Source organism: Harpia harpyja, chromosome 9 (assembly GCF_026419915.1).
Source record: "Harpia harpyja isolate bHarHar1 chromosome 9, bHarHar1 primary haplotype, whole genome shotgun sequence".
NCBI lineage: Eukaryota > Metazoa > Chordata > Aves > Accipitriformes > Accipitridae > Harpia > Harpia harpyja.
This window is the reverse complement of record NC_068948.1, coordinates 12,213,091-12,239,267: the sequence shown is the minus strand read 5'-3', so window position 1 is coordinate 12,239,267 and position 26,177 is coordinate 12,213,091. Positions and strand designations below refer to the sequence as shown.

Genomic DNA, 26,177 nt, shown 5'->3' with positions numbered 1-26,177 from the left:
AGTGCAAGGGCAGGAATTTTCTCACATTTTCCTTGACTTTGTCTTCCAGTTTTTGACAAATATTTTACTGCCTCTGTTTGGCATCATATTTACATATCATGTTGTCATATAACAATGTGTACAGTTACATAGTCCAGGTCTTAAATCGCGTGAAAGACTTCTCAAAAATCTCTCGAAAGCTTTGCAAAACCAAGTACCTATGCTCTCTTAAAACAGTTTGACCCTCTAAATCACTAAGTATCCTCATACTCTCTTTCTTTTCTTTTTTTTTTTTTTTTTTCCTCTCCAGGCACACTTACAGATTATGTGTGTATGAATCCACAGGGTTGCTGTCTTGTTCATTCAGCTACTTTCTTATGATGTGGTTCTTACACAATTGTTGCAATGATTTTCCCTTCACGTTCTTCAGCCCATTTACCACAGGCTCTCCTTTTATTTACATGCTTTGGTCAGAACATAAAACTGGCATCCATAGCTCTGAGTCATAGTTAAAGGGTATATTGGATTACGAGGTTTTCTTTATGCAAAAGAAAATCTGGCTTTTCATGGTTTTAAGCTCCATTGAAGGTTGAAGCAGCTTTGATTCTTCTGCAGATCTCTGACATTAGTTCTGTTCCATGGCTTATGCTTATCCTCTTTTTTTGTTTTCTTCATCTCTGCCAGTAAAGTGGTCTGAATTAGCATGCTCGTTTGTCAAAATGTTATTAGGTTTTATATTAACCAGGTAGAGTTCACCTGCATGCTTCAGACAGCTTTTACTTTTTAGAGATTTTGTACACTGTTCAATACTAAAAAATAGCGTAAGCAGCAAGGAACACAGATGAAATCATTACACCTTCAGGGCAGGTATAATTTCCTATCTGTAGCTACTAGCCCACCATCCTTGATGACATGCTACCAGTTTTTGTTTGGGACACTATTTACACAATAAATACCCATTCTTGCTGCCAACAGCTGGTAGAATCACTGAGGTGCCAGAGAGGCAGTGTTTGTTTATTCACTGTGTCACAGTGAAGAGTGCAGAGCTTTTTGTATCATGGAAACATACCTCATGACTTAGTAGCAATGGACTCTACATGTCCTGTATCCCTTATGTGGTAAGTATCAACACACAGTCTGCATAATGATCTGACATTCACATGTGAGCACATGTTGGAATTTCTGTTTCCTGGTGCTTTAAACTTGCTTTGACTTTTAGTGAAATTAGCTGAACAGATTATTGTCCTGATGAGCCAATACATTGTCATCCTTGTGTCCTTATTAATACGAGACAATGACTCTGGCTGTATTATCCCTGTGGAAAACAGGGAGACTTTTGTAGGTGAGCTCCTGCATTCCTTTATGTCTTTTCTCATTCTTCCTGTGGAACAGCCTCACTGATGCATAGTTCCAAATTTTTGCTGTTTTCTGTCTATGCATGTTAAGAAGAGCTTTGCAATCATTTAGGAAATAACCTGTAATTTGCACTTTTATGAACCCCAAAATCTTTGTGCTATGAATATGTATTGAGAACTTACAGGAAAAAAAACATGGAAGAACTGTTAGTAATAATGATTTTAGCCAATTCCAAGGATACTGTCATACCGTAAAATCATTAGGACTTTTAAAACTATGTGGGCTATTGCAGCGAATAAGAAGTGCAATGCTTTGTGCAGAATGGGTTTAACAGAAGTTTATACTCAAAAACATGCCACTGGAACTTTAAAAATATAACAATAGTAGACAAATAAGGGAAATTAAGCCATAAATCAGTGTTAGCGGTAACCCCTGAGACAGGTGGAACACAAGTTACATTCTCTAGGACCAAATAAAGCCTCTAAGGAAGTGTCTGGGCCAAATTTTAATGAAAAAGAGTAGCCATAGCAGCTACGTTTTAGGTATTGGTAACACAATGAGTAGCAGAAAGAAAATGAAAAATTATTTAATTGTCAATGAAGGATGAGAAGCTTGGTTATCCTTACCCTCTGTTGTGCTTTTCCTGCTGAACTGGTAATTGGATACAAGTAAAATGGCAGTCTATTGTAAGTATACTGGATAGTATGAACTATAACTATATTCGGTTTAGTGGAATTGCTGCAGCACTCAAGAGTCCAGTTCAGAATTGTACTGTGGGTATTGCAGTGATTTTTAACCCAGTGCTTGCAGGTGGCACTGGCAGAGCACCAGCTCTGAGTTGCTGCACCATTACTCAAATGTCAGCTTGCTGAACCTCATGCTCTGGCTCATTTATATCAGTCTTAAGTCTTTGCACAACTTTCTCAGTCATAAGAATGGATTGAAGACGGCTCTAAAAATTATTACTGTTCCCAACCAATGGGTAATGTTAGACCAGAGAGAATTTTCTCGTCTGGCGGTGGGAACACTACAGGGTAGCGTGACAGGGGAGCTGCTCTGCAGCCTCTCCATCTGCGTTGCAGCTGTGTCCAGCCCTTCTCCACAGAGTACAAAAGCCAGCTGCTGAACTCATTTGAAGGTGTCTGTTCAGTCCTAATTATATGTTTTGCTTTTCCATGCATCCTTATTAGATATGCTGGAGTCCATGCAACACCTTATTTAATTTCTATTTTTTTTTTTTTAATTAAAAAAAAACAGAATTGGAGGCTGGAAGCACGTCGCTGAGCAACCTCATATGGCTATTTTCATCTGCTCTGATAACAATATACATACTGAGCAAAGAAAATATTTGTTCTCTCCCTAGGAGATAGTTTTAATGCACATTCACTGTGTTCATCCTGTGATTTAGAGGAGCTTTCATGTTTCTAATTCCAATCTGTTTGATCTCCTACTTAAATTCTAAAATAAGTCTGTAGTAATTCATGCAGCTAGTGCATGTTTGACTAAGAATGTATTGATAGTTTGTTTCATTTTCTACTGTAGAAAAGAAGTAAAGTAATAAAGACAAGTTCAGGCCTTACTGAGCCCATTATTTCCCTGAATTTCTGTATGTGAAGGGGAATCTGAAAACGCATTCACACACCTGAAATGTGATTCAGCCTTATTTTGGCATTGCTCTTCTATCATTTACAAGCAGAAGAGACTCACTTCTGAGTTACTTTAGCCCTCATTTACCGAAGATTTTGTATGTCAAGGAGAGTAGTAAATCCTTTAATGACTCCAGCTACCAGAGAGGGTAAGCCCCTAGCATAACCAAAGCATAAAAGGATTTATCGTAAACTAAACTAAAACATCCAAACTCAGCTCATCAATAGGCATGAAGGAACAGGCAGAAGAGAGAAATCAGCTTAGCATCTTAGTAGATCAGGGGACTCGCATTGTCTTGCGGTGCTTTTATAGTATGTAGATAACAGAAACTAGCATCGCCACAGTTTAAATCAATCCAAATACAGTTATTAAATGATAGAGTCACCGGGGAGGTAGGAGGTGTGGTGCGGTGTTGAAAGAGCCTTTTACTGTGGAGTCACAAGTGAAATTTGTAGGAACTCATTGTACTTGTGTAAGCTGCAGAACTTCTGTGCAACATGGCAGGACAGGGAAGGTGCTCAAAGGATCCCGGGAAGCAGAGCTGGGGAGCGTACTGCAGTCAGTGAGGTGTGTATATTGGCAGGTGATAGACGAGAGCCTCGTGAAACAATTGACATAATTGCTGGCATCAAACAGTGCCATGAGATTATACTTTTAAAACTGAATCATGTTGAAAATATTTAAAGGCAAAAAGAAGAGAGAAATAAATCGGTGCTGGTCTTGGCCTGACTTTCTCTTTCAAGTGTCCAGAATGACTTGCTGTCCAGTGGAGCTTGCAGATAAAGTGCAGCTTAACGATTTTGATAAGGAACCCTGATGAACTTCCTCAAATTATGTCTGTAAGGATTGGAAATGAAGACAATTTGAATCCTCTTCTGTAATTATGCTGCATGTTTCAAAACTCTGATCTCAATAACACTGTTAAATAAAAATGAGACCTAATTTACTTAATGGAGCAGGTTATGTAGAGCTTCAGTTTTGTTAAGAGAGCTAAGTTACAAATATTAAAAAAATGAACATGTAATTAATGCTGCCTTGATAGTAGTTACAAAGACAACTGAACCCTTTCAAGAGAGAATGATTTTATTTTATTTTTCAAGCAATTACCCTAATGTAATTGCTACTCATAATCTGGTCTGCTTGATACAAATTCAGGATTTCATTGAACGTTCAGAGTGTCACAGAGGAATATCACAGCTTTGCACTCTATTTGGAAAAATGCCTATACATTGGTGATCTTATTATAGTATTTCTCCATCAAAAAATTTGGATTCGCTTTTCTGTAATACCAAGATGCTTATATTTATTCCCATCACATTTCATAAAATGAATGTGAATTACAAAGGGTTTTTTTCAGATCTTCACAGAATACATGAATAATAAATTCCTAAAGAAGAATAAGGAAAATAGTTCACTGTGAAGTTTAGTAATGATCTATAATGGATCAAGACAGGAATAGCGTTAAAGTCGGTGCAGTGAAGTACCCTTGAGAATTTTCTTCCCTTTCGGGGAGAATGTAGTTGTCACTAAATGTAAAAATCCAGCCAGATATTGTTGTATGGTGGTGCAATATGAACCCTTGTGAAAATAAAACTAGCGGTAAACTGTGTGAGGTTGAGACAAATAATGCATGTTGCCACACCTAGTGTTTTCTAACCAACTTTTCTTTAATGCCAGGCTTCAAAAGAGAACGGTGGTGATTATGTGATTGCAGGCTTGCTTATCTACACAAGTCTGTATGTGCTACCTTTGCATTGAAACTGATTTATGGTGAAAGAGAGAAATGCATGGAAAGTACTTGTGGAACAGGTAAAATTATAGTCTTAGTTTAAAGAAATCTCAACCAAATTAATCCAAAGAAAGAGATGCTTATAAAAGAAGCATAAGCTTTTATGAGTTACAAAAATCAGATACCGCGGGAACTGATATGGAAAATGTAATAAAATTATATGTAGTCAGACTAAGACAGAGATTACTCACATGGACAGGATAAGGTTCCAAGTTATTTTAACATTTTTAGCACTAATATTGATGAAATCCATAATCTCTTTGTCAACATTGCTGTATCATTTTATGTCATCTTCATCGCTTTACTGTGTCTTTTAAAAAATAACTTGTAATATCCTTTGATTACACTCAGTAAAACTTTATCAGAACTTTATTTTGGTGGTGTTACATGACTTTTTTGTGATCCAGTTCTGTCAAAAGCATTAAAATGAATGAACGTGCCTGTAGCTCCAGCATATATGTTTAGCTTCTACTAATGAAACGGGATATGAAGGCTTGACACTTGGCTTGCAACAATGGTTCAGCTTGGTGTAACTCTTTTAAAGTGATTTTTAAATGATCTGTAAATCATCCTGAAGTAAAGCACCTAGAATGGGTTCTGCTGGAGCATATGTATATGTAACTTCATATATAATTTTCTAATTTGTACATATATTTCTGTGAACACAAAAGTATGTAACTGAAAATCAGGACTCAGAATTTTCAGTTAGTCTTACGTGAACACCGAAGTATAGGAATAATTCTAAACCGAGTGGGTTTTATCTTAACAACAAGTTAGTGGCATGGATAGAATCTGCTAAAAAAGAATGTGCATCTGTTGCTTTGCTTTCAGTCCTATATAGTCTACTGTTTCAGTGAGATGCAAGGATATTATTTAATGGAAATGAGAGATGCACTTTACTTATAATTATCATAAAAAGGGTTAATGTGGAATATAGAGGTGACTAGATACATTATTTTATTACAATAATAGACTCACTGAGGAAAAACTCTTTTATGACACATTCCATTATTGCTGTTACAGACCCGTAATTTGAAGATTACTGCTCAAAAACCCAGACGAAATGATTTTACAATCATAGGCCCATTAAAGGTTTAAGAATTGTCTGGTTAGATTAGGAAGAATTTAGTTGTGGAAAATGTTGTGTGATTTATTATGCTACTTAAAAAGCATGCAGACGCATGTACTTGTAAAGTAGGCTGCATCTGCAGAACAGTCGGGTCCCATCCGTGCTGCGTGCGGGGCCTTCTCACCTATGGGTAAACTTTGTTTGTATTGATCCGCTCATTATTTCTGCATCTTTAGCATAGTAAAAGTATTTATTTTAACATCCAGTTCTCTCATCCCAAGTAGACAAGATGTGATACTATTGATCCTCAGGCCAGTCATCCATTAGGCATCCATTAAGATCCAGAGTGATAGACGAATGTGAATTACAATTATTATAATTCCATCAAAGGGCTGCTAAGATAAGGCACAAGTCTGTAGCTCAGCAAAGATAAGGATCACCTGAACCCCCGAGACATTACCGTAGCCACACTTTATATTGTTGAAATAAAAAGGCCTAAAGCAGTATCTCAGTGTGCTGAGAGATGTCCTTTGGTGAACTGTGGTGTTTCCAGGCATTAAAGCCCTTAGCCCTCTGTTTCACTACTCTGCCAGAGTTTTTCACTGTCAAATAAGAATCAGCAAAAGGGAGCCCGAGTCTGTGCTTCGACTTTAATGTGCTTTCTACATCCAACGCGATCTGGTTCCTGTAGACACTCCAGAAAGCATCTGTCATCACCATTGCCCTTAAATAGTTTCAGCCTGGCCTGGTATTTTCTCATCCATTTCTGCCTTTTCTTTCTTACCTGGTGTTTTCTTTCCCATGTTATAATTTGGTCTTTTTCTCTATTTCCCTGGCCAAATCTGACTCTGAAACTTTCTGCTGAGTGGATTAATTTTAAACAAGATATGGTGCCATGACCCTAGCTCTGTGGAATGGTTTTATTGTAGACATGTTTGAAAGTATTTGTTTAACTGAGCTGTGTGTTTAAAATTACACTCATGAGCTTATGGGCAAATGAGGATCATAGTTCTAATTAATATTTTTAAACTGCACAGCACCCCAGGCAAATTAAGTATGCTTTTCTCTCGTATGTCAACGATACAAACAAACGTTTAGAGTTGTACAGTTGTTTTCCTTGATGGGGCACGCATAATTAACAAATATCTGAAATACCTGTCCAAATGTGTATCTGGGTGTGCATCAAATGGCCCTTTGGTATGAGAGACCTGGTGATGTACACAGCTGGGTGAGTTACCTGTCACGGGCTCGGGAAACCCAGCGCCCCCCACAGCCACTCGCTTCCCTCCCAGCATCCACTTTTGTTATTACACAAGCTTATTAGCATTCTCGCACGCGCTTATTTTCAACCTGGTTTTGGGCAGTACCTGATCTAAACCTCACTCTTAAGATGACAATCAGAAGTTTGAAACAGTACAAAGCTTCCAATATAGCATAGCGACTGTAATTTATGTTGTTGCATCTCTTTAGTAAGGATCTTACTCATGGTGTGCGTGCTGCTAAAAGGCGATGTTCACTGCTGGCAAACACCTCCGGTTTACCTTGGCATCCCAGTTCCTCTTACTGCCATCTCTTGCTTTTCCTATTCTTCCCCAAGAATGTTGCCCTTTTGATACGATCACTCCACCAGGTCTAGTCAGAGTGAAGAGCTGAACGTGGACCCATCGATGACAGAATAACTGAGTCCCTGTTTTTATAACTGAATTGCACATACCGCAACTCGCCCTGGAGGGCATGTCAGCCAGTGCTTTTGAGTCCGTGTGTGTGTGCGCGTGTCGTAAGCACAGTTAGACCTTAATGTTGGATGGAAACCCCTTAAATACGAATTTTACTTGGGAACTGCATCCCTTTCATGGGAAACGGGGTACAATAACATATGTTATTGTTTTGTGATGTTGATTTTACCAAGCGATGTTTAATTTAGCGATCAGAGAGTTTCTGTTGTAAATACCCATAGACTGCACGTCTGGTATCTCTCTTGTGATACAGCCACAGAATGCAAAGATGCAATTTTTTTAAAGCACGTAAGGGACATTTTTCTGTTTATAGTGAAATGCAGCAAGACCTCATTTTTGCCTTGGAGGATTAAACTGTGCCCTGTAGCACAGCCCTCATTTGTGTGGTTTAAGAAAAGGTGCTGTCACAGAATTTTCTGTTGTTGGTATCTGTAGCAGAATTAAGCTGCTGCTAAGCGGGCTGTGGCACCCGTGTCAGAGCAGCGTGGCAGCTCCGTGGGGGCTTTGCTCCTTGGAAGAGGGAAGCTGTGCCACCAACAGAGGAGCTGGTACTGGTTTTCTGGGGGAGGATGCCAGCACCTGCAGGTGGGAAAACAATGAAAAGTTCAGGAAATCCGTGAGGCAGAGCCGGTTCATTTTAGCAGTTCATCACCTGAACAAGGGCGTCTTTCGCTGTTTTGCTATTCTGCTCATGAAGCGCCCAGTTAACTTTGTCGTCTCGCTGCCTGTTGTAAACACGTGAGACTTTGTCCGTTCTCAGCGGAACAGGATGGTTTTACGTCGCTTATATTCACTCAGAGCGCGCTGCCTTGCTGTGGATACGTAACCCTGTCGGTGTGAGCAGATTACTTCGGTTTCACGCTCCGCAGGGCCTGGAACGACCTGGGTCCCATCCCTTCGGACGAGCGACGCGCAGCGTGCTTCGAGGGGAGCGGAGAGCTCCGGGGACAGCCGAGCTTCTGGGGAGGGCTCCTCTCCCTCTGCACGTTACCGACGACAGCCGCTTTAAAACCTTCACCGCGTTTCGCTGTCGCGAGCCGCGGAGGAGGCGAGGCAGCTCCGGCAGCCGCTTCCTCCTGCCCCCGCTGTCGCCTACGGGCCCGCAGCACAGCTTCACGGGGAACTCTGTCAGGCGAGGACGCACCGGCTCGGCTGGGCCGCGGCTGCCCCGGGCCGGGGCGCGGGGAGGGAGCAGCTCCGCCCGCCCCCCCCCCCCCCCCCCGCGCCGCGGTGCCGCTTCCCCCGGCAGGGGGGGCCGGCGGGCCGCGGCGGCGCTGGGCGCGGCCTCCCGCCATGGGGCCGCGGGCTCCCCGCAGCCCGCCCGGCGGAAGGGCAGCCCCTGCGGGGCGCCGCGCCGCCGCCCGCCCTGCCCGGCGCGGGTGCCGGGGCGCGCCATGTTCCGCGGGGGCCGGGCCGGGCCGAGGCGGCAGCGGGAGCGGGGCGCCCCGTGCCTGACAGGAAGCCGGGCGGCCCGGCGCCCCCGGGCGCCGCGCGGGCGGGTGCTCGGCCCTCGCCTTCCCTTCCGCCCCGGCCGCCGCGCTCCCGCCCTGCGCCGCCCGCCGGCTGGCGGCGGCCCCTCAGGTGCGCGCGGCGGGGCGCGGAGCGGGGCGGCGCTCCCCGCGCCCTCCGGCCCGGCCGCCGCAGCTGCACGGCGGGCCTGTCACGTGGGGCGGCGGCGGCGGCGGAGCGGCGGCGCTGCGGTCTGTCCTCTTCCACCTGCCCCGGAGCGGGGAGCGCGGGCCGGCCATGGGGCTGCTGCTGCTGCGGCGGCGGCGGCGGCGGCAGGCGGCCGCGCCACTCCCGGCCCCCCGGCCTGCCGGGGCACCGCGGGCTGGCCGCGCCGCCGGCTCCCGCGGCTCGGCGTAGAGGCGAGGCGGGCGCGGAGCTGCCGTGGTTCCCCCCGCGCTGAAGGGCAGGCGGCGGCGACCCGCCATGGAGAAGGCAGCGGCCGCGGAGCTCCGGCAGGGCGCGCTGGTGCCGCTCACCGCCATCTGCCTGGGTGAGTGCCGGCCCGCCCGCTCCCCGGCGCGGCGGGGCAGGTCCGGGGGCGGCGGGCACCTGCGGCGGGGCTGCCGGGCCCCCTCGGCCGCTACGGGAAGTTGGCGGGGGCGGGGAGCGGGACGGGACGACGACGGCGACACGCCGAACCGGGTCGGCGGATCCCTCTCCCGCTTTCTAACAGGGCGGGGGGCGGCGCGGCCGCGGGTCCCTCAGGGCGCCCGCCCGCCCGCCCGCCTCGCCGTGCCCGGCCGCTCCCCGGCGGGGTGTGTGTGTGGGGGGGGGTGAGGCCGAGCGGAGTTCTGCCCGGTCCCTGCGGAAACCAGCCTTTTGCCCTTGGCTGTGGAACCGCTACGGGAACCCCGTAGAGCGCTTAGGGGAGGGGGGGGGGGGGAAGTTTAGGCATCACCGGTGCCTTCCTCAGGCTGTTAACTCTTGCGAGGCGCGGTGCGGGCAGCGGCTCCCGCGGCGGTTACGAAACGGCCCGCCGTGCCGCCTCGCCTGCCCGGCGCTCGGTCGCGTTGCTCGCCTGCACGTCGCTTCTCTCCGAGGGGCAGGGTGGAAAAAGATTTTATTTTTTTTCTTTTCCCCTCCCCTGTTTCTCTGCCATATTCTGCTCTCCTCCCTCCCTTCTGCTTGAAGCAATTTCTCTCCGCTCTGCTTCGCAGCAGGTGTTAAGTTATGGCAACGTGATGATGCGTATTACTGGTTTCCAGTCTGTCAGCCCTTTCTGTCAGGGAAGATGTTTTTTTGTTGGGGAGAAGCCTTGGCGCTTGTGACTGGAACGAGCGAGCGAAAGGCCCCGCGTGTTTAACAGGGGCGCGTAGAAATCGGGAGTTATTAAAGCTGACTGCTCCGTTCCTGCGTGCTGCCGAAAGATTCTGGTGGAGCAGCGTCGTCGGAAGCGGCGTGTGCAGCTTCGCGGTGCTGGGGCTGCTCTGAACTCTCCCGACGGTTGTTTGGTAAACTGTTACAGCTTCTCGAACTAGAGTGGGCTAAAACCACAGCTCTTTGCTAATAAAGTGGATTAGAGTTCTTTTTTAATAATCCCAAATGACAGTTACTATTTGTTACATAAATGATCAGAAGTGGGTATCTGTGGCCAGACTGCTCATTCTATTTTTGTAGAAGTGTTTTTTTAACATCAGGGCTTGCCTAGAAAAATGTAGGAAGTTGAAGTTTAAAAGCTGCTCTGGTTACTTCAAATGTATCTATTTTAATTAACGGAAGTGCAACGTAAAAAGCTATCTAAACTACAAAATAGTTTGAACATCTGTTCTAGCTAGCACAACTTTTTTTTGCAGAGACTTAAAGGGATGTCGGAGATGTGCACAGCATGAGGATAAGGTCTGCCGCGTTGTTTATTTAAAGTTAGAGAAAGATACAAGTTTTTGCCATACCTCTGAATTTTTTTTTTTTTTGTGGCCCAGTCAGACCTTTGTTAAAGCTTTTGTTATTTGACAGAAATAGGACGGTTATTATTAAAATGACTAATAAGATAACAAAAGATTATGTAAACTCCAGAGTTTAAGTGAGAACACTTCTTGTATTTAGCTTTGGGTAATGCCAGGTTGAAAGTTTAGTAGATTTCTGCTTTCTATGACTTCTAGAATTTCACTGTCTGGCTCTTCTTTTCAGCTGGAATGTATTATTCCTATTCCTTGCACAACTGACAGTAGTGGAAGTTGAGAAACATGAGAGGTGGGAAGCTTGTAAGGTATTCTGCTTCAGTGAACCCATAAGAATATAATGCTGCTGCTTTAACTATTTTTGTGTTTTACTTCCTGTTTGTCTGTCCTTTCTTTTCGTCCTTATTTTTGGTTCTTGCTTCTTGCCATTCTTTTCTTTTACTTTTTGTTTTCCTGTAGGCTGTATGTGGTGTTTGGTGTCTGTATCAATGCACTGCCACTGACCATTGCTGTATGTGACCTTGTCTGTAAACTGCTGCTCCAAAGACTGGAACTGGATTTGTTGCAACTGTTCTTTCACGAGGCCATTTTGTTTCTCATTCCTGAGAAATTCTGGAGGACATAGAAAGTTATCAAATAGGAAGTAGTCAAAACAGCGAAGCTGATGTCTCTCCTTCTGGCTGTGGGAAAAGCCTGGTAGCTGTCACTTGGTTCGGAGGTGCCAAGATGTAAATTTCCCTTTTGATCCAAATAACTCCTTTCCCAGCTGAAAACCTCACCCTGAGAATTATTTAGCAATCCAAATGAATGGCACAGTAAGTTTCCTACATGGAGTTCAAGCCAACTGAACTGCTTCTGTTTTTTCTGGCTTTTCCATAACTCTGCCCAACAGTTAAGAAAAAGACCATCTAGAAAACTTTCTGGTATACCCCCAGTCTCTCGCCTATTTTATTTTGACAAGATTTTGTCTTGGTAAGAGACAAGAAAACTGGCAGGGAATGGCTGTTCTTTCTTTTGGGCCTCTGACACTTTTGAGAGCCGAGTGCTTCAGAAAATGCTGGTTTACAGCGTTCTTGTGGTTTGATTTGACGGTCTTGAGACTGAGAGCGAGGAAAACAGATACTGGAAACTGTAAGCTTATTCAGTCACTGGGCAAAGTACCTGATGTGAAACTTAAACTTTATTTTTTAAAATAAAACTGTTCTTCACTGCTGACTTCTCAGTGTGAAAGAGTTTGAAAATGAGAGCAAAGAGCTTGCAACAGCAGCCAATAGATGTTTTGCATTTGCAGAGGTAAAAGAGCATTTTTGGGGGTTGTCTGTCTTGGGTATCTGCCAGGTCTGGCGTGCAAAGCTGTCTATAACTGTCCTTCTGGTAGCAAACTAGGGCTGTCTGCTTGACAGTCCTCAGAAGAAAGTAATGTGGCTCTGAGTCTGCTGATTCCACTCTGTCACGCCCCTTGTCTTCATGCTACTTATTTCCATTTAAAGGGCATAGGGCCCCCTCATCAGCCGTGTGAGGGAACCTCTGCTTGGGAGCTCATCTTCTGTTATGGCCATTGGGAAGGTTTGGGTAGGAAGTGGGAAGAAAGATTGTAGAATGGTAGTACAGACCCGGACATTTCCATACGATGCATCTTCAAACACTCCTTTCAGTTGTGGTGATAATAGTTATGCAGAGTATATTCATGTACTTTCTTTGGAGCAAAACAAATTATTTTAATTTTCATTAAATTAAATTTGTGGCTTAATCACTGGTTAATTTCTTCTCAGTCTTTATGACTATATTACTATGGTTACAGGAATAGCGGCGCTTTAATACCGCGTGAGAAAATGTTGTGTCGCTGTTATTGCTGTGATCCAAGGTTTGTCACAAACAGACGTGCTGCTCTGTCACAGAGCAAGAGTTAATGGAGCCAAGCTGTTTCCTGGTACAGGATGGTAGTGTTGCTCCTGTGTATGCTTACTGACCTATCGGAGCAAGCTAGCGCCGTGAAACAAAGGAAATAATTACATGGCACATTGTTATTATCATATAACAAATGTTACTGTACGTTAATTGTGTAATAAAATCAGTGCCGTTAAGGTCCTTTGAACATCATGTTAATGCTTATTGACACAAATCTACAACTCAGACCTGTTCCTTCTCAAGCCACAGTGTTCTCCTTCCCTTGTGCATTACTGAAAGCTCAATCCTGCAACCACTTAGAAGGATCTAGAAGTCGCTGCCCTTGCCCTTGTGGTGGTACCCAGATGTGCTCTGCGACCAGTGACACCAGGAGCAGTCGTTCTCTCTGGTTTGCAGGGCCTGGCCTCAGCCTGAGGTCTGTAGCAGTCTGTGCGCCTGCTGAAATCACTCTCTGCATTTAGCTCTTGGAGCTCTGGCTTCAGGAGGGAAAAATTCCAAATTGTGAACATCTAGATGTAAGTCAGGGAAGGACTGCTGTAGGCACCCGGGCTGCTGCAATTTGGTGATAGTTCAGATCCACCACTGACTGAAAACCATGACTGGGCTCAAACTGGCAAGCTAAGGGGTCGTTTTTAGCTTTTCTATTTCCACCCCTTTAGTGCTAGGTATTTTTTTCCTCCGGTGCTGGTTTAAGATATACCAGAAGGTGGTCAGGGCAAGGGTCATTGTTTTGTGGTGTTTGGATAGTGTCTAAGACAATGGGGCCCCGCACTCGTACATGCTACTCTGAGGCATAAATGGTGTTAATTGTCAGCAGCTTCCGAAGTGACTGTTGGGAACAGGGACAGTTTCTCTTCCTCTCATCTCCTATTGTTCATTTTTTAATGATTTTTTTGTTGTTGTTGTTTTTTTAATAAATGCTTGCCAACAGATCAGCTATAAAAAGATTTAGGACTTAACACATGCAAAATAAAGCCAAAGTGAGTGCTTGGGCTGGGATGTTGTAAATTAAGTTTTGGTAACCTTTTAAACCTTTCTAATTCTTTTAAACATTTGTAATTTTATTAATAGGCTGTCTTTGTAGATTATAGAATACTGCTAAAATGAGAGCAGTTAGTGAAATACGCTGTAATTGTTAGAGAACTGCCTTATAGAATGTATGGGGAAACTAATACTGAACAACATGTTAATGCTGACCTCTGGAGCAACAATGACACAGGAGAATTTTTTTTTGGCAATAACTGCTCTTGCCAGATCACTCTTATGGTATATACTGTGAGAGGAGACTTCTGAGAAAGTGAAGAGTATTTGAAGACTAATTTGTAAGGCAGATGCGTGTTGCAAGCACCGCCTCATCCTGTTTTCATTTTACCAGTAGACCTTTTTGAAAACTTCATTGCCTTTGATTAGTCAAGGTAATCATACTAGCTTTAGCAGTTTATTTTCAAGGTGACATTTACCTGAGAGGAACAAACATTGCTTTGTTCAGAGGAGACATATTTAAAGATAATAATTTCATTAGTTATTTTCCAGCATTTAAGCAGGTAAAGTGACTAGCCGTGATGATTAATGTGTCAGTGTAATTGTTCTTCTGACTTCCCCAATTAAAAAAAATCCTACAGAAGACAACTTAGACTAGATTGGCAGTTGTTTCTTTTGCTAGCGTATTTGACAGATACTAAACTGACAGTGTGTATTGACTTTTTTATAGCTACAGTGAAGGATAATAGCTGATTACATGACTTGCCTGTGTAGATAAGCAAAGTTCTTGTTGGAAGACTGTAATGTATTTATATTAACACCCCAGCAAACACCTAGAAATGGTTAACTATTGACTGCCACCCTGTGCCACTGGAACCTGTATCAACATTATTTTTCTGTCTTTACACAGTGAATCTCTTCCTGACTGGGAAAATAGAAAGTGCTGTTACCTCATTAGGTAAGACGTACTTTTCTTATTTGTATTTACTGTTCTTTTGAGTTGTTACAGTTTCTTCCCTGTGTGATGAGATCTTTTAACAAAAGAGTATGACCTTTGTTTGAGAGAGAGTAACAGTGACGTTTTAGGAAGTTCAGGACTTCTAAGTCTTCCTGGGGTTACAGACTCCATCAGTGTCAGTGTGCCAGGAAAAAATCATAAGCTTGAGGCTAAGGTCATAGTACGTGCTGATATGTTCAGGGGAAAACTCGATGTTTAGGAAATGTGCCTGAGAATATCAAGCCAGGGACAGTGGCCCATTCCCGGAGGGAGCTAAAACAAGAATGTTAAAAATGTCTTGTGAATGTCAAAAGTGGAAATGCAACCAGAATTGCAGCATTTAGTACTGCTATAGAGAAGGAAATTATACTGTGACTTACGGACATTACCGGAACATTGCAGTCAGCGTCCCCTTAGTGATAAGGGCCCTCTTGTGCCTGTAAATCCACAATCGCGTTGGTAGGCATACTTTATGCCCCAAGAGGTTGCAACTAAAATTAAAACAGAGAAACCAAATAAGGGAAACAGGAGGAGAGGAAATGGGAAAACACAAAAATAATTCTAAGGCAGTAGATTGATTCATGTGGGAGCTTGAGCGTTCAAGTCAACATTGGGCTTTGAGAGAAGTTTTAAATCAGGAAAAGGTAGTAATTTTATGATTAGGTAACTTCCTTAAATTTAGCTTAGGGGAAGTGTTGATGAACCATATAGGATGTGTTGTTTGCAACACAGTATTTCCATTCTTTCATCGGAAAAAAATCCAGAATGTCATCTATGTCCTAGTCTGTTCTGCCTGGATGGTTCTTTGGCTTTTGATGGAGTTTGCCATCCGTTGGCTGTATGGTATGTGAGTTTACAGAGTGTAACTTGAGTAATTATACAGTGGCTGGCCTAGATTGGTGATACCGCCTTCGCCTGAAATATATAGTGCTTCATACAGTTGGCTCTGCTGCTTTCTAATGCTGTTCTTTTGCTAGAAACAGAGTTGTAACATTTGGCTTTTATTCTTTCAAGTATGCTGAAAACCTCAGAGTACTGTAGCCTTCATGTTTTCTTGTCTTGATGCAGTTTTGAGCTACTTTGTCTCAAGACAGCATAACTGGAGCAGGGGAGAAAAATGATCATAAAAGGTCATTGCAATAGTGTGATCCATGTGTAGCTTCTCTTACCAGTGCGTTGGAGGGTAACAGGTTAGGATAGTGCAGTCGTAAGGCAGATGACCCTGCCAGGAATCGTCTCACAGGAGATGTTTCTTAGGAGCCCTGATGAAAGTTGGGAGGAATGCTTGCTGTCCTAAACACCTCCTGACAAAGCAGCTTATTACAGCATTGATCTCTACAATAAGGTACAGTGTAGTTCCTTTTCAGAAAGCTGGTAATAGCAGAAATAATGAGTTCTGGAGAACGCAGGTCGAGCCACCGTCTCGGCTGTATTCATACAACGACTTTAAGCCGGAAAAGCTGCTGCTGCTGACAGGGAGCAGTCCTCCCTGAGTCGCCTTTCCCCGGCTCACAGTGAGCCAGTTCAGCCTGTTGATCCAGCGGGGCGTGAGCTCGGATTTTGTCAGATCAGCGAGTTGAACCCTTGGGCTGTGCCTTTGCCGCTTCTGATATCGGGGCAGAAGCAGCCTGCTGGAGACTGGATAAAATGAAGGGCAGCCTTAAGTTCTGTTCTCTCTACCGGCATAAAGGATCTGCGTTAAGCGACGTGTGCAAGCCCTCCTTGAGGGAGCATTTGGAGAACTCGGGGAGAGTTTCCTGCTGACCATCAGATAGCTCCTGAGGAAGTGTATACTGCCAAGTGTTCGGTTTTGAGAGAAGGTTCCTTGGGGCAGGTGCAAACCATCCCGTATCCCAGAGCAGATGGTTGGGATGTGTCCCTTGGGACTGGGGCAGACCCTGGGGCATCGCAGAAGAGCGTGAAACTGCAGGATTTATTTTCTGCTGGGATTGTCTGAAAATTTATTCCTGCACAGTTTAGTGCCCCCAGCACTGTCCTCTGGTGGAGCTCGACGTCTGTTCTGTTACAGTCGCTTTTGCAAAAATGGGAGTAATATTATTCATATAAAGTTTTGGAAACAATCTTGCAAGTATTTGTGGCATATTTAACTGGCAGGGGGAATCTGCTGCTGTTTACAGTAGATGAAATCAATTTGATTATCACAGAAAGAGCCTCATTAAGATTTATGCCTGCTTGAGAGAAACTCTGAACTTAAACCTTTTCTGGCATTTGTTTAAAGTTTTTTTTTAATCTATGAAAGATTAATTATTGTCTGTCTTCAGAATTTATCTTTTTTAAAAAGTACCATCTCAGTCAGATTTTTGGTGGGTTGGTTTGCTAATCCAGGGATTGGTATTCTCTTACGTTTCTTCAGTAATTATAAATGTGGAAAATGTCAGCTGTTTGGGGCTTTTAGCAAATTGGGTTTTCACTTCTGGGTTTGTGCAGAAAGGCTGCAGAAGTAGAGTTATAGAACAGTTGCTGAAAAAATGTTGTCACTGCTCTTGTGTGTTGTTGCTGATCATAAGGCCTTCAGAATCCAGGACTGTACCTTTCTATTTAGAGACTTCCCTTTCCTTTAGATGTTTTGGCAATTTGAAAAGGCTTTTGTTTATTTTCCTTAAGGAATCACGCTGTCATGCTGAAGCCCAACTTAATAACACAATACTTATGCATGTATGTGATTCTGCATACTTCATGGCCAGGAGCTGAGGAGGGAAGTGGGGCCCCTTTCTTGACACAGAAACCCCAACACTACAAAATTGTGCCCTTGTGTGGTTTTTCCGTTTTGTTGCCAGCACTTTGTTTAGCACAGATTTTTCTTTCAAAATTTATGTAGGTGAAAGAACAGCTGCTGAAAGCAGTGCTCGTATACTTCACCTTGTCTGCCCCACAGCAGTCGGTGCACAAGGAGTAAAGAGGCAGAGGACTGGTTAGGAAGGAGATCTATTGATACGTTGCAAATACCATAGTAAGGAGCATTGGTGGGAACTGAAAGGCATTGGAAGCATAAGGCAGTTAAGTGAGGTTTGGGTAAACACAATAGTAGTTTTGGGGGGGTGGATGGGTGTGTGTCCCCAGTTTGCTCCAACAGGTTTAGGGGACTGTGGACATATCCGGAAAATAATGTAATTATGTTTTGGCAATATGAATTCAGATTAGTGGTCCATTCAAACCAAGAGCCTTTGTAAGAGCAAAGTAGTTGTCCTTTTAATTTTGAGCAGGGCAAGTCTGAAATGCTTGCTGTGTCTCAGAGGGGTAAAGCCATGGGAGAATATTGAGCAACAATGACCATTGCCAGATGGACTGCCCAAAATGGCATATAGTGTCAGTGTAGCCCTACTTTGCTCATGTCCTTAGATTTTTCACAACTACAATTCTTCTGTTAAAATGGAAAATCTTTTTCTTTTGTCTGTTCTTTCCATGTCCCATGTTTGTAGCAGATGTTCAGTGTTAATAAAAATAATTTCTTACTGAGAGCCTGAATTGTCATGTTACATCAGATCCGCTGCTTACAAATTATGAAACTTTACATTATTGGAAAAGAAAAAATGCTAGTGATGTTACTTCAAAAAAGCTGGCATACTTCAAATAACTATTGCTCAGGATCTTTGTAAATACTTCCTAAAACTGTGAAACAAATATTTGGGAGAATAAAAGCTCTGCTTAACTGCACTGATGAATGCGTGAGTGGAGGTGCTCATGCGAAGTCACCAGTGTGCCAGTGGGACTTCCTCAGAGTGGAAACTAAAATAAGCTTTGTGTAATTATGATTCTGTTCTCTGTTCTAATGCATATACTATGAATAAGGGATATTAATCCAGAACAGTATTTGGTACAAGGGGAACAGAAATATTTGCAGAGCTGTTGGTGGAAGCCTCTGGATAGTGCTGTCTGGTGCATTTGCTCTTCCTGCTTTGTGCATTCTGTTTCCTTCCTGTTGAGAAGTTTTAGTAATCTTGCAGTTGCGAAATGCAGTCTTTCCAGCTTCTTTTATGTGGTTGCTAGCTCTAGGTCCTCTTACGCTGTTATGATACATTGATGTAGTGACAAGTGTGTGAGGAGCACTTTTAAAGACCTAAACAAACTGAGAACTAGAGTTGAAAAGTCCTGTGGGTCTTAAGTTTGCTTTTATAATTCTGTAGTTGCATCTGCATCTCAGTATTTTGCCAGCATCTAGCACGGAGCCTCTCTGGTTTTAGAAATGTGATAACAAAAATGTTCTTGTTTTTTGTAAGTGCTTTACTGCAAAATATTTGTTTGGAAAATAGATGTTTTCATGTATTTATGTATTCTGTGTGCTTTTGTGGCCTTTTAAACTAGTAGGAATTACATGCATATGTTTCAGTTGAATGCCCTGCTTGGAGAGTAAAAATAATGACTTTTTATATGTTTTGCCTCAGGTAAGTTACTCACCTTGTGCTTTTTATATTCCTGTGGCTCTCACTTCAAAAGCGCTTACTGTGAACAAACGGAATAGTGCCAGGCACGGATTTACTAGTGGGGGGATACTGCAGCCTGGCCCCAGCCCCAGCCAGGAGCTCTGCGGGCAGCCCTGCTACCTGACTTGATTGCAGCCAGGCAGCTTTGCCGGCACTTCTTCACCCCATCCCTCCAGTGCAGCTAAATCTGATCCTGACTGTGAATTGAAAATGATGCATTTATGTGGCTGAATTTCAAGCAATACTATAAATTTGTGATTTATGATGCAGTATATTTGGACGTGTATGCGTATGAGGAAACTTGAGGTATAGGCGACCTTTTTTTTCCTTGCCACCTTTTTAAGCTATGAGAAAGTAAGCTTCTGTCAAAAATTGGAATATTCAGCTGCAGTCTACAAGTCATGCTCTAGATAGTAACTTGTTTTAAAAATAGTTTTAAAAATATTTTTGGAGAATGTTCAGAATAGCTACTGCATTACACAGAATTTCCCCTCTTGTAGTCTGCTGAGAGTACATTTTCCCATCAGAACAGCTTTCCCACTTGTCCTTGGAACATTTCACTTTCATTTTTGAATTGCTTAATTACAAATTATAAGTATGTGATGTAGCCTTAATTGGCCTGCTGTTTTCCACAGGAAGATCTGAAAGTGCTTTGAAAATACTGAGCTTTATTTAGCCCTATTTGCTCCTTTCCCTGTCCGGAAAATTTGTCTTATCAATGGGAGTTCAGAAGGAATTTAGAGTACTTAGTAATGTTTGGTGAATTGACATTGGAGTCCAGTTCAGTGTCTTTTTTGTTGGGGATTTTTTTTAACCGTTACAAACTCTTCAGGTCTGACATATGGTTAGGAGAATAAACAACATGTCCAGGAAACATGTTACAACAAAATGAGCATCCAGATACTTTACACTGAATATAGATGTTCTTCAGTCACTGGGTGACTGTCCTGGTTTCAGCTGGGAGAGAGTTAACTGTCTTCCTAGTAGCTGGTACAGTGCTATTCTTCGCATACTGAACTCAAAACATAGCACTGTACCAGCTACTAGGAAGACAGTTAACTCTCTCCCAGCTGAAACCAGGACAGTGACATACCTAGACTTTGGGAAACTGGTAAGAAGGCCTTCTGTATTATATCCTCTTGGCAGATCCATGCAGTAATATTGATTGTAGCCTTTGGTGGATTCATACAAGGTTATTGATTGATGCTGCATTGAAATGCAGGTTATGCTTACCTACACTTAGAGCGGGTGTCTTAATTAAAAACCGAGGCAGGGAATAAAGCAGTAAGAGGATAGAACTGTTGACTCTCATTTGTCTGCGATCCCCAGAAATTGATGAAAGCTCTTGTAGCTAATGTGAATTGTTGATTAGGCAAAGCATTAACAATAATATTTTTTTCCCTCTTATTAACAGGTGCTTGCAGTGGAGAGCTGGAACAGCACACAGAGAGACGAGGAGTCATCTATAGTCCTTCTTGGCCATTGAACTATCCTCCAGCTGTAAACTGCAGCTGGTACATTCAAGGAGATCGTGGAGACATGATAACCATTAGGTATGGTTTGATAGTCCATGGAGATAAAGGATTGCTTTGCTGAAATAAAACAAAATGCGAGTTCTTATCTGATATACCAGTATGAGGCTGCTTGTCAGAGCTGCTGAATGGTTGAAGGAAGCTGAAGTTGGTTACACTGGAGCATGATTGCAGGTTGGGCACCTCTCATTTTAGAAATGTTCCACTGTGTCTTGTTTCTGCAGGCTACTTCTGACATCCATTATTTATTTTAAGTGCAACTCACTTGTAGTCTTTTAATACATTTATCTTCACAATACCTGTGTGAGATTTCATCCACCTCTGATAGACGAGGAGGTGGGAAACAGTGATACGTTTACTCACATTAAATAGTCCCCCTTCTCTTCATTGCTTATAAATAGGAATAGGTGAAGGCTATAAAACCTGGAACAGCCTCAGTGGGATACGTAAAATTCTTAGAGCAAAAATGGCTTTTTCTGTAATGTCTTGGAATGGTGTTATGTTTAATTAACAGTTGAAGGTAATCATTGCTTATTGTTACTTGTTAACCAGAAGACACATGCTTTTCTGCTTAATATTTATTTCCGACAATTAAATAATAGTTAGTATTTGTGGCACAATTTCCGCTCATTCTATAAAAATACTATTCGGAAAAGACTAGAACATATTACAAATGTTCTGTTAAGAATGTTTAGGCTATAATATCAGCATACTGCAATGCTTAATTTCTCTGGGCTAATTGTAGTATCCTTCTCAAACCAACAATTTCTTATTTAAAAAAAAGAAAGAAAAAGCAAACGTAGGAAAGGGGTTTTTGTTTGGTTTTTAGTACTGTTGTATTTGACACCATCTGCTCATTCTTTGCTCAGCTGCTTAAAAGGACTGCAAACCTCTTCAACTGCAGATGCTCAGCAATTAAAAACAAATCTGCCACAGATGGAATAATAGGAGGGCTCCACCATCCGTAGTTCAAAATAGGAACTACTCATCAAAAGTAAGGAAGTAGATACCTGCCAGCATTTGAGATCCATAAATAGAAACATGCTTTTAAACCCCATTAAATTGTATTGGACTTGGGGAATTTGTTTCAAAGCAGAGATTGTTGGAAACTCTGAGGAAGCATACAGATGAGACACAGGACTTGGCTCTGGAGACTAGTGTTGCAATTTATGCTATGAAAACGTCTCAGAGCTCCCAGTTAGAATTAGGATTCTCTTCTGCAAGTACGAGTGGAACAGGCTAAAGAAATAAAGGAAAATAAGATAAGGAAAGTGGTAATAATGTGTGTATACAGTTTAGATGTGTGCATAGCAATATGATTTGAAAGATTTCTTCTCAATGGGTTTTTTATCACTGCCATATCCTGCCCTCCTATGCACATGCAAACAATGGGAGCTATGTGTTTACATCCTAAAGAGTAGTGTTGTGGTGCTACATTCTGACTATAAATGTATTTGGAATGACTCACTCCAGTGAATGAAATGCAGAATGTTACAGCATTGGAGGATTTCTTTGGAAGGTTGTAGCCCTCATAATGCCAAGGACGTAAAAGAAGCAGCTGACTTGCCTAGGCTAGCATGATATAAGCAAACTGGGAAAGAGGGTTCAAATACAACCCTTTTTTCCTCTTGAGTATGCTTCTTGTCCTAATAGTGTGCTGATAAGGGCATAAAAGAGTAGCTTTTTAAATTTTCCTAGGAAAATCAAACACAGTTTTGGTGATAACATCTGGATTTTGAAAGGTTTAAAAAACCCCCACGTCCTTTGTGTTATCTTACACTGACTGCATTTCCTTTGATCTTGAATTCTCATTGACAGTAAGACAGCAATGTTATATAAGTATCATATTTGAGATACAGCAGGAGTCATTAAGGGATAAAATTGCAATTGGAAGTAGTTTTGATTTCTAAACCATTTGCAGTCAGTGGTCATTTTTTATAAACCTATTATTCAGCAGCTTTCAATAGAACAGTGCCCAGATCTACATGTGGATGTAAGGTACTGGCTCCTGTGCGCATCTCCTTTAGAAGCTTTGTCTTAATATCTACCTTTCGTGTGTGTATTGATTTTCTTCATATCCTCACATTTCCATGCTTATTGTTTTGCTTTATAGTTTACTTTTTAGAAATCCTTGAGGGAGACTTCACAAGAACAGGAAATACATGTTCTTTGTGCTTACACCTCTCTGTTAATTATACATGTTCCAATACTTTCTTCCAAGTTTATGTGTCTGATGGAATGGTGCTGTTGAGACCTCGGAAAAAGTGTGTAGCTACTGCTTTCCAGGACTATGTTGTGTCACTTTAGATTCAGGTAATCAGTCTGCTAGTTACTGTTTGGAAACTACTTGGTTTTTCCTCCCGTTTTCTCTGGTTTTATGCCTATTTTCACAAAGGGCCACATAAAAATCCTGTAAGATCAGATAAAGATGTCATATTTAGTGAAGGATGGTACAAAGGCAGTTACAAGTTTTATGTGTGTATGTTTCCTCATATCTGAGAAAAGATCAAAATCATTTTTGTTTAGCAGTTGCTGTTACCGGATGGTTGTAATTAACCTGATGTGGCAGAGTATAAATGAATTGCGTTTTATTAGAGGAATTTATGGGACCGAGAGTAAAATGTTCTCCGTGTTTAGAATTCAAGATAAGAGCATTGAGAAGTGATCTACTTAGTGATCCACTCAAGCTGTCTCATTAATTGGGGGGGAATCACCTTCATTGGCTTTCACTTCAGTGATTCACATCATTGGCTTTGAAAAAAGAAATTTTCAGTTACCATTTGAGTTTCAATTTCTGAGCAAAACTGAGGCCCATTCATGTAAAGGCTTGCTGGTCTGTAATTTTATGAAGAATTAAAGGGACTGCTTCGTTGTCTATTTACCAAACTCACCATGTTTCAGAACTTGACATTAATTGGAAAAAAACCCCATAATAGCCATTTATTTCATTCAGTTGCACATGCTCAGCTTTTGAAAACACAGCCCCTGTGTCTCTTGCCTTAGGTTACACAGTTAGCTGGTGCTTGGGAGCTGGGAGTAGAATAGAGCTTTCCTGACTTCAAGGTCCTTGTGCTTCAGTGGTTAAGCAGAAGTTTTTAATGAGCCAATTAAGTCATCAGTTGTTCACAGTCTGCTCTTGCTGTGAGAGGTTGGCAAATAGAAGTAACTTTTCTTGCTTAATTGGCTGGTCTGTGTTATTTTGGGACTGTGCTCTACTGATCTACCCATAATATTTATTCTCCAATTTTTTAATGGATTTAGAGGGCCAAATTGGACATTTTAAAAAATTTATTTACTAATTACTTTCACTCAGATTTTACATCTGCTGAGCCTCCAACAGTTTACCCTTTTTTGTTCGTTTTCCTCATCATCCCATGTTTGTCCTTTTCCAGTTATTAAGAATGCTGTCCCGTCCCCCCCCCCCCCTTTAATCTGTAGTTCCTCGTGCTTAAATTACTGAGAGGGTCGTAGGGAATTCCCTACATTATTTATAGAAGTACTTTTTATTTTCTAGCTGCTACTGCTCCTTTCAGTGCAGATGGCAAAAAGCTTAGCTCTGCTAAGCATTAGTTTTTCAGGTAGCAGGTTTTTTTTCATATTTTCAGAGTGTAAATGAGTATTTATGATAAGCTGGTTTAATGAAGTTCTTGCCAGCAACATAAAAACACTCGACAGTTAATAGGAAAATACCATTGTAGGCTACTGTTGCTTCACTTGAGTAATTTTACAGGCAAGATCTGATGCATGGCCCATCCTGTAATTTTCTGTAAGCTCCTGGAGTCCTGCTCAGTGTTGGAGGTAGCCTTATTTCAGTATCATACCACTGAAAGAAAAATCAGATGATTTCTGCAGAATTCTGTATAAACAGATTTAGTGCTGCATTTGTCAGTTTCATTGAGTTGTTCTGATCCTCAGAGTTTGAATGCTTCCAGTGTTTAATAAACTATCCTTGTACTTTTGTATATAATTAGGGTTTTTTTTTAAAAGGAATTAGCTGTGGAAGAGGCATTCCAAAAGCAAAGTAACTGGAGTTAGTGCTTTCGAATAGCGACTTTCAGAAGAAACCAAACCTGCAAAATTTGGTCCGATAATTTTGATCTTTTACACCAGTCTCCTCCTCTATTCCTGTATTGTGTAGAAGATCACAGGTAACAGTAAGAACAGCCTAAGGGACAAGCATTTTAAAGGATGTTCTGTTTGTCAGTGATGGGTTCTGTACTTTGCTAATATTGCAGTTCTAAGTGCTCAAAATACCAGCGTTTGACTCCTGCAGTATTGTGCCTGAGTGTTCCTCTTCTCCCTGCCCTCTGAACTAGGGCTGTGTGCTCTGGGAAAAAACCCTGGGGGAAAGCCAGGTTCTCCTTCCCTTCGTCATTGAGTGCTGAGATGCCAGAGCAGAGGAGTGTTGCCTGTAAGTGAAGCTTGTGGGTGAAAGGGGATGTTTGCATCCATCCCAAGGAGCAGCTGCAGTGTGGTGGGGAAGGCTGTGGTTGAGGGGTGCAAGGACTGGAGTTTAGTGCCACTGTGCACTGCAGCTTGCATGGTAGGATGGACCTCTGGGTCCACATCTCACTCCTTCAGACACGTGCTTTGCTGGAGAAGCTTAGTGACTGAACTGACCCTTCTTTTGCTTTTCCTCCCAAGCTCTGTGTTTCCCTGCCCAAGGTGTTTAAAAATACTCAGTACTGACTGGTGCTGCATGAGATATGGGTGACATTATCCATTAGTACTCTCAGTTTCAGTACCACTTGATTCTGTTTCTTGTTTTAATCACAGAAAATAACCTGGGTTTTGGATACAAAGGGCCTGAGCCCTCCCTCAAGAACCGTAACTACAGACTTCATTCAATACTCTTCCAAAGGCTGTAAGATGTTTGTACAGTCCTACAAGCAGTAGGAGCACAAGACTTTGTCCCTTATTTCCACTGCATTCCCTCGGTCATTCAACTATTGGGCTAATCCTTTTGACAGAAAAATTTGCATTCCAGTTAGAGAAAGTTGAATGGAATAAGTAAATGTCCCCGCACTCTATTTTGTGGGTAGCAGGATTAAATTATTCTTCAGAAGACTGTAACAGCAGCAGCGCTGGATCTAATTACAGATGATGAAAGAAGTGAAGTAGCAGAGGTTGAATGCACTGTTCAGGACTCTAGGTAAAATAAACCAGTCAGCTATTTAATGTCAGATTAGCATGGCAGAAACTTCTTACACAAAGCCTTGTTGTTCCAAATGCATTATAAAGTGAAAACCAATTTTATATATTTATACGCGCACAGATATGTATGCACGTTGTTTCATATTTCTTTACAAAGGAGTGGTTTTTGTGGTGAGGTTG

General features: G+C 42.4%; 1 protein-coding gene and 1 long non-coding RNA gene across 7 annotated transcripts in view; one reads left to right on the top strand and one right to left on the bottom strand.

Annotated features, from left to right (window-relative positions):
- Positions 1-5,122: 5,122 nt before the first annotated feature.
- On the bottom strand, positions 5,123-10,404 carry LOC128145418 (uncharacterized). The gene is made up of 2 exons (XR_008236469.1): positions 9,984-10,404; positions 5,123-8,155 (listed from the first exon to the last, which is right to left on the bottom strand). It is a non-coding gene; the product is annotated as an uncharacterized LOC128145418 (long non-coding RNA).
- Positions 9,310-26,177, top strand: part of LRP3 (LDL receptor related protein 3) — a 28,239-nt gene continuing 11,371 nt past the window's right edge. Inside the window, exons 1-4 of one of the 6 annotated variants that reach the window (XM_052795418.1) lie at positions 9,546-9,579; positions 13,171-13,504; positions 14,783-14,830; positions 20,726-20,864. In XM_052795418.1, the coding sequence (XP_052651378.1) occupies positions 20,851-20,864 (14 nt within the window). In that variant the 5' untranslated portion in view covers positions 9,546-9,579; positions 13,171-13,504; positions 14,783-14,830; positions 20,726-20,850. Of the gene's footprint in view, positions 9,580-11,251; positions 11,292-13,170; positions 13,505-13,848; positions 13,872-14,782; positions 14,831-20,725; positions 20,865-26,177 lie in introns of those variants that run through there. The other 5 variants (XM_052795414.1, XM_052795416.1, XM_052795419.1 and 2 more) reach the window with 5 other exon arrangements.